This window comes from Malurus melanocephalus, unplaced genomic scaffold, assembly GCF_030028575.1.
Source record: "Malurus melanocephalus ecotype Western Australia unplaced genomic scaffold, MMel_1.1 scaffold_91, whole genome shotgun sequence".
Lineage (NCBI taxonomy): Eukaryota > Metazoa > Chordata > Aves > Passeriformes > Maluridae > Malurus > Malurus melanocephalus.
Genome location: NW_026623323.1, coordinates 1,993,082 through 2,001,757, shown reverse-complemented (window position 1 = coordinate 2,001,757; position 8,676 = coordinate 1,993,082). Strand labels below are relative to the sequence as shown.

Below are 8,676 nucleotides of genomic sequence, written 5' to 3'. Positions count from 1 at the left end.
TAAGTATTGCCTTTGCACATACATTTTTTTGTAGAAAAAATACTTTAAAATACCAATTCTCATTAATAAAAGCAACACCAAAAATACAACACATTTTTGTAATTAACAGCATGATAAATGCATTCAGCATTTTCTCCACCTTCTGTTTTACCAAATGATCTTCCATTTTAAAATTCATTATAGTTTGTAAAATGTATGATGGATATTATTCAATTACATACACATACCAAAAGAATTAGCAATATTGGCAATTACATTGTAATCAAAGTCCAGCCTAAGCTTATTTGCAGCTGAGGCCATCAATTTAATCCTCATCTCAAACTGGGTATTTTAACAAGTACAGTAGGCTCTTGCTGAGAAATATGAGTCAGTTCAGATATATTTTGGAAAGGCTTGAAACCTTAATAYGATTTAAACAGAAATACATATACTCTTTTAATTTCTAAGTTCTTTGTTTAACTACATTAGCAGTCCTGTTGGTAGCAGTCAGTCAATTCTCCGGAAACACTTTGTTCAGATAAGATAATTTGACATGAGCTACATTTTACATTCCAAAACCAAAAAGRAAGTTATCTTAAACACTGATTTTTAACATTTTTTCACGAAGTTTTCCTGGTGAGAGCTAGGCAGATGACTTCTGCAGTTGCTAAGGCAAGAAAAGTTTGAAAATTCCCCGTAACCAAAGTTTAAAAGATTGTACAGTATTTCAAAACCAAACTAAGCTAAATTCAGCAAGCAGAGAGAGCTATGTATCACTGAATGATGATGATGAAAGCTATGTATCACTGAATGATGGGATGAAAGCTAATCATGTCATTGTGCTAGACAAGCATTAGCTAACAATGAACAGTAACAAGAAAAAAACCAAAGATAATCCAGTGAACCAGTTTAAGGATGAATTCAAAGTGCAAAATCAGACTGGCAAGAAAATAATTTTATAATTGGCTGTAAGACTGAAGAAAACAGCTAGGGAAATACTGAAAGTTTGATCATGTCAGATCTGAAAGAAAAGAAGTACATTTATATGCCAACAGTAATGAATATGAGTAACATTGTCAGCTTTCCAAATTCCATGGAAGRTCTTGATAGAGGAGGATTTATTTAGCCTTTGCCACTACTGAGTTAGCAAGTTAGGTCTGCCAGAAGTTACAGTCTCAGGTACATAGAGACACAGAAAGCAACTTCCTGACAGGAGTGTGGTAGAGCCTAAAATACTCCAATGATCTTGAACCCTGGAAATGTGTTAGAAACACAAACCCCAAAACGGGATCTATATGAACCTGTAACAGGAACTGTAATTCTGAGAGAAGGGTTTACCCTACTCCTTCATGCAGTACTCGGATTTTTACAAAGATGGTTCATTTTGCCATGCTTGCTGATAAAACAAGCATGATACAGTTACAAGCATGAGTTAGAGCAAAATGCAGCAGAAAGTGCTTGAATGGACAGTATGAGTCAAACATTCCATCCCAGGCCCAGGTTAGTCTGCTTTTCAGAGAAGGGTGAAATGCAAATACCAAAGCTTGAGGTTCCTTAATGTCTTACATACCTTAAGACACAGACAAGCCTCTCCCTACACTCAGGGAAACAGTTGAGAAGCACCAACATTCCTGGGRGCAGAAGTCCCAAGCCCCCGGGGAGGCTGCCTTTGTGATCACCCCCTACAGCACAGTTCCTTAGAAAAGCTGGATAACAAGGTGCAGGTTTGGTTAGGGGCAGGGATTTTTGCACTGTACTCATTAGGGAGAGAACAGCATTCCTCTCTTCTGGTATCCAAGTGTGTGTCTAAAGTAATACAAGCTTTAGCTTTTTCATCACATGTGGTCTGCTGGGACTTCTCACTAAAGCACTGAGGTTCCTCAGAGATGCTCAAAGTGCTGTTACATTTGAGCACAGCTTTGCAAGGGGCTTGCAGACACCTCCCACAACCAGGGAGTAACTACACCAACACAGAGCAGCTGCATTTGCACCCACAGAACTCAAACCCTGGCCTGACTCTGCAGAACACTACTCTGAATGCCATCAGGGGCCTACCAGTCAGTTATGGCTGAACAGAAAAAGAACTGCAGCAGCCCCAAGCCTCAGGAAAAYATTTAAAATCTGTGCAGTAGACTTGCAGATGACTGTCAATACCTGGGGGAAGCTCTAAGTATTGGAGTCAGAGATCCAAGGATAAGCGGAATCATGTGCCCTTTTCTATTCTAGGGAAGTAACACAGTCTGTCCCAAAAATACATCATAAARTACTATCTGCAAAAAGTGGGTGGTTTCTCCCTGAATCCACAGTAGAAATGCAGTCACACGGAAAACTAAAATCAGCCCAATTCTCAGAAATGCATTAAATAGTACCAAAGGTGACCTAAAAAAGTAATTTTCACAAGTCACTGCTTTGAAAGACATTTCAAAATTAATCTCTGTGCAGATATGCCATGGGACYCAAGGTTATAAGATGACTGACTAAACCAACTAGACTTTTAGAAAAYGTTATTTATATCCAAATATTTTAGTAATAACTTTAGCAATAAAAGAAACTACTACACAGACTATTTTAGAGTCCACATATGATATGAAATATACACTCATACATGTTCTAAAATACATATATATATACACATATATTCATTCTTGAAGCAATGTAGAGCAAAACCAAACCAGGGTCTGACTAAGCTATCATACATGCCTTTATGGCAGTGTGACTTGAACRGGCTGATCAGATCCCTGAGGCCTATGACTGGAATTGCTATGAACTTTACTTACCACAATTTTAACCAAAAACTGACTTAAATCATGTTACATGTCTAGATGAAAAAAGACTGACACAAACAAAACAACTGCACAAACAAAAAAACCCCAAAAAAAAACCCACACAGACAAAACCCACACAGCCCTATAATACATAGAAAGGCACCTTATAATATGGTTAGTAGCAAATATTACAGCATCCTAAGTGTACTTAAGCAATTAAGGTAAATTTAAAAARGATCATGAAATATAAGAATTGCTGGCATTCAAAATGTAACTCTAACCTATCTAGCAAGTCACKAAAATGACATGTGCAGTTGTAAATCATTAAGAGTGTGCAAAACTACACGGTTTTGCATAAAGTGCTAAATGTACCCCCAGTTTGCACCTATTAGTATTACATAAATTTGTTAAGCTTGGCAATATGATTCAGGATGATGATGTTAAAGTTATATCCTATCTACCTCATCTTTCCTTTTTCYTTCCAACCATCATCCACTGTCCTTTAAACTGTACATTTTAAAAATACACACAGGCCTTTTCAGGAATTGTAGTTCAGAAAAATRTTTCAAGTATATCTATCTTTCCATGTAAACATGGGGACACTATGGTTCCATTTTCACAAGCTCTAGATACTTACAACTTCTGCTAATTCAAATGGAGTTGCAATTATTTCAGTCTGTTCAATACCTCAGGCAAAAGAGTGTTTCCTGTTACTCATTTAACTCCCTTTTAAGGAGTGTGAAATTCATGCTGTAACATGYCCAGATTTAAATCTAAACAGTAAGCAGTTATAGAAAAACAGAGTAATATTTGATCTGATCACTTAGGCTCACAAGTCCTACCGTAGCTATTCATACAGACTCATTCTAGGAATCTTACACAGATCTTTAACACTTAAATTCAAGTTATTGTACTACAGCAGTTTCTCTTGCAGGCATTGTGCAGTACACCTAGAAGTATACAACAGGTCTCTTCTTTACTCTGTATTTCAGTGATCCATATCGTATCTGAGGGGAAAAATAAATTTATAACAGAGTTGAGTCACACCAAGCAGAAATAAGATTTTCCTCCCCACTAATCCTATTTAGCAAATGTGCTTTGGACATGCCAGTTTCACTAAGAGAATCTACCTATGACTGAATAACACAAAATTTCAACAGAATTGAGCAAGAAGAATAAGTATCAACTGTTTTACTGGAATGACCCAAAAACTTTTATGAGACTCCGCAGAGATTTACCCTGAAGTATCTTGGAATTTTGTGACACACACATATACAAAGTGCATTGAACCCTACCTAGGATCTTTTCTTTGTAGATTACAAACAGTTAGATTTTTTAGTTCCCATAGACATATGGCCTACTTATCTATTAAACAGCAGATATTAAAGTATGCATAACATGCAGATAATAGTATTGTTATTCTTACCCCTTTCAAGGTGAGCAGTTCCTGAAATCTGAGCTTGGTGCTGCCAGAATTAGCATTACAAGCACAGAGTCTATTCATGTATTTCCCCTAAACACCTCAAACTACAAAAGCTCYAGACTTTGATATTGTTATCACATACTTCCTTCCCCATTTGCCATTTTACAACCTGGTTATTATTGACAATTCCTCCAAGATTGAGAATAAAAATTAATTTCTGCACTATGAAAAATGCCACGGTACACTGAAAAAAAACTAAATTAACCAGGATTATACTTACCTCTTTACGGCCTTTAACAGTTTTCACTGATTTCATGCTCTGTGTTCTTCGAAGGCCTCTCTGAGCAAACATTTCATCCTCTGAATGTGTCCCCTCCATCTCTTCATCTGTTTTATCATCTCCAGGATTTTTTTCAAGTGGAGTTTTGTAACCTTTAAAAAAGAATGYATAAAAAGAAGTAGCTGTAACTTTCAGATTTCCAAGAAAGCAGTGAGCKTCATCTTTAACACACATGATTTATCCTTTTAAACCAGGTGCTCATCTCAAAACAGGGAAACATCTGCTTTGTCAGGATCTTGTTACTTCTAATCTTACTACTTGGTTCCACAGGTATGTAATGCAGTGATTCTTGAGTTGTCAAAACTGAAACCCCTGAGTCTGCTTCCATMTTCTGCTTTACACTGAACTGCAACAACCTCAGTGGTCATCTTAAGAAGTACTTAAGATTTCTGGACACAATCCACATGACAGGAAGGTTCCACTCAGACAAACCTTTAAAGATCCCTTCCAATCCAAACGATTCCATGATTCTGATTCATAGGATCTTTCTCCATACCCTCATCCCTTTCCTGTATATTTAATACCAAAGCTCCTTTCAGATGGGTAACACGCCAAAGTACTGTWAAGGGTTGTTTAGATCCTGCAAAACCAGGACCAAGATTATTACCCAGAAATCTCACTAGAGGGCACAAACTACTTAAAAACACATTCCAAAAAGCTCCTTGGGGTCCAACAGTCCCGAATCCTATCACAAATTTCCTAAACCCAGCCTGGTTCCTTCCTCTGCCAAATTCTCCTTTTATTCTGGAACCTACAGGCTGTAACACTCAGGGACACCTTTTAGACTCAAAACCAAACTTTATTAATGACCTGTGTACATTTCATCTTAAGCCAATATTTTATTTAGGCTTAGCTAGATTTTTTTCCTCTTTTTTTTTTTTCCTAGAAATTAGAATCACATCATCTATTCCAYAGCTACTTGAGGCAGGCGTTCTGTCATTCTCTTCTGCCATTTTAGAGGCAACGTGTCTCTGCTTCCAATACAGTTAAAATTAATCTTTTTCAATGCAAAATATTTCAATCACATCTATTTCTCAGTTTCTGATTAAAGATGTTTGCAGTGACACCAGTACTTCCTTACTTTTATTTGTAACACCCATGAACATCCCATCTGCCTTTCTCACAGCAAGCCTATTGCCAGCTCAGCATCATCCTATCATCCATGTCCTACAACTAGGCCTTTTCAGCCAATTTGCATAGAACTCCCAGCTCAGACCACAAAAAATAACAACCTGCTAAGCACAGCAGAATATTGCTACACAGGGTTCCTAAATAGGTGTGTACTTCTGATCTTTTTTAAGTYGCTAATCCTAAAGAAAATACAAAGAAAACAGGAGAGGTGAATGCTAGATTTGGGTCCAGGAGCAGAAACAATTAATTTCAGCTAGCTGTAAGAAAGGTTTTTGACATTTGAGATTGAATGTCACAATCAGTGATGATTTATACAGTATAAACTGAAGTGATTTTTTAAAAATTTAGAGCATTTTCAGGTTATTTCAGATACGTAAGTAATCCTCTCTTCCTGAAGAAGAGCCCCTACACAAYGGCTGCAGTGACATCATCTTTATTGCAGCCCTTCATGAATTCTTGGCTTTCTCTGCAGCCAGAAGCTCCGGTTCACACTGCCCTGCACAGGATATATTCTGGGAACAAYGTGCAATTCAGCTTAGGGCCCTTCMGCTGGCCATCTATTCCKTAGAAAYATCATGGGCTGCCACAAAATTCATGGAATTCCTTGTACCCCGTAAGTGCTACCTCTCCCCAAAACAGARGGATGAGAAGGAATGACAGGCTTAAGTGAAAAGAAACAGCTCAAATCTACTTCTTTTGTRGGAAATACCAGCTCCCTTACATTGTAGCTTCATCATTTAAAAAGGTGTAGTTCCAGACTTCCAGCAAAACTCTCCTTTGAGCATCACAGACTCAAGAGCAAAATGATGATGACAATAACAATACATGTAATATAATTATAAAATAATAGTATGTCTGAACAAAACCATACATTGGTCACCACACACCATCTTCGGAGTGTTGATGGACATGAGTTCATTATGACCACTTGATACCTTCAATATTCCTATCACCATATGCAATTTTACATTTTGATCTATCACTATGGACCAACTATATTCATTTCTATTAATTTCCTCTTCTATTTACTGAACTTTCATACATTTTCATGTGTAACTTCTGTACATTTGTCACAAAAACACCACTTAATTATGTAACTTTTTACTTCCAATTAAGCTTTACTTCGGGAATAAATTCTTRTTGGCAATTGGCAAGGACAGGAGTAATGAGTGCAGTATGATTACACTGAGAGTTGCTGTGAGAAGAAAGCAATTCAGGAAGGATTTCTTAACTGTCATCATGTACTTTGCTCGAGTGTATTTCTATTTAAGTGTCCTGGAATTCTTTGAGGCCTTTTCCTTTTAGAAATGGGGTAAATGTATTTCTGCTCTTCCACTTTCGCTTTGGGTAAATTGTTCTTTTAGCTAGGAAAAAAGAACCAGATACATACCTGAAGATTCACTTGCAGAAGCTCTGGTTTTCTTTTTAGCTTCTGGCAACGTCTGATAAGGCCTCTGTCCTACAGGCTCATCTCCTTGTATAGTAGTCAGATCATGCATACTGAAACTTCTCAGTTTCTCAGTTATTGCACCTTGGCTCTGAAATACAACAACAGTGTCTTTGAAAACAAAGCAGAGGTTTAACTTTGCTGCTTAGCTTGGGTTAAGATGTTTAAGCCCATGCTTCCTTGCTGCACAACAAAGCACATTGAACATACACATGCAGCAGCTTTACATTTGCTTTAGCAATTGCTTTTACCCAAGCTTAACTGTAGATTGCTCCCAGGTGACAAAGTTACACTTAAACTAACAGTTTAATTACAAATGCTGCATTTCACTCCTTTAATCTAAGCAAATAAAGGCTTYCTGGGTGAGGGCAAGTGTTTAAAGGAAACACACATCAGAAATGGTCCATTCACTTCAAACATGGTAGTTCAAGGTAGTATGACAGTGATTTTAATACTTGAAAGAGTATGGTTGAAAATAGTTGCTTGCTATTTTGTATTTTACCCTCCACAAATTCGAATATGTGCAAGGAGAAAAGTGTTAAAAATACATTCTGYAACATTAACTCGTATAACTGAGAAACTGGCAGCACTACAAAAGCTGCTCTAGTTGACAGAAACTTGAAACCACAAACCAAAGAGGTCCTGCCTGGACTCCAGGCTAGCAGGTCCTCTTACTAATATAGATTTACTGACATAATACCAACACAAAATCTAATGCTACACAGGAGAGTAAGTAATCACAYATGAACAGAAGTATTCCTTCTCCAATTGTCTTCACACCTTTTCTATATGGAATATATAGGAATTTCCCTGTTGAAAAGAAAGGTCATCCAGCAACTCTTACATCAGATGATGTTATTATTAATGTATTAAAGATTAATTTATTGCATAAGCAACTAAAATAATTAGACCATGAGAACAAGTACTCAAAGTCATGTTAAAATAACATTTAATTCTTCCCTCTCTGGCATAAGGTAAAAAAATAACCATTTCAGGCAAAGGCTGACAAGCCTGTGCATGAATCCCACTTCAAGCAAGTGCTAAAGACTTTGTTTCATTCTTACAAATGAAGTTTTTAAGCAAAATTCTTCATTTGAGCATTATGTTAGCTAGCAGCAACAGAAATCTGAGTACAATTCCATATACCTTTCTCTTCAATAGCACCATCAGAAAGTAGTGCTGGAACTACTGGCCACAGCCATTTGTTCCCACTCTCATGACAACTGTTTGCACATGGTAGACCAACACACCGAATTATTCCATGTTAAAAATARCCATGTAAAGTACAGAGACAGTTGAATTAAGCTACTTAAGTTTGCATGGGTAGCAAARGGCAGGGAAAAAAGTGGCTGAAACCTAACATTGATTTTCTAATGACTAGTCATTAGTACAGCATAGAAAATTAAGACAATGGACAGTGTGCTGCTCAAGCACAACTAACCTATTATAATTCTTACCCCACCATACATACATTGCCACCAAACAATAACAAGAAAAGGTCTCTTAAGAGAGAAGAAGAAGCCTTAACTTTTATCTCTCTTCCTATATACTTGCAGGATGACTTACAGTTCTCAAAAATTTAAGTACAGCT

The 8,676-nt window shown here is 37.1% G+C and overlaps 1 protein-coding gene across 1 annotated transcript in view; it reads right to left on the bottom strand.

The window, feature by feature from the left end:
* Positions 1-2,849: 2,849 nt before the first annotated feature.
* Positions 2,850-8,676, bottom strand: part of REEP3 (receptor accessory protein 3) — a 34,451-nt gene continuing 28,624 nt past the window's right edge. The window contains exons 6-8 of the mRNA XM_057368407.1: positions 7,029-7,176; positions 4,448-4,599; positions 2,850-3,751 (exon numbers count right to left, since the gene is read on the bottom strand). Of these exons, the coding sequence (XP_057224390.1) occupies positions 3,695-3,751; positions 4,448-4,599; positions 7,029-7,176 (357 nt within the window). The 3' untranslated portion in view covers positions 2,850-3,694. The remainder of the gene's footprint in view (positions 3,752-4,447; positions 4,600-7,028; positions 7,177-8,676) is intronic.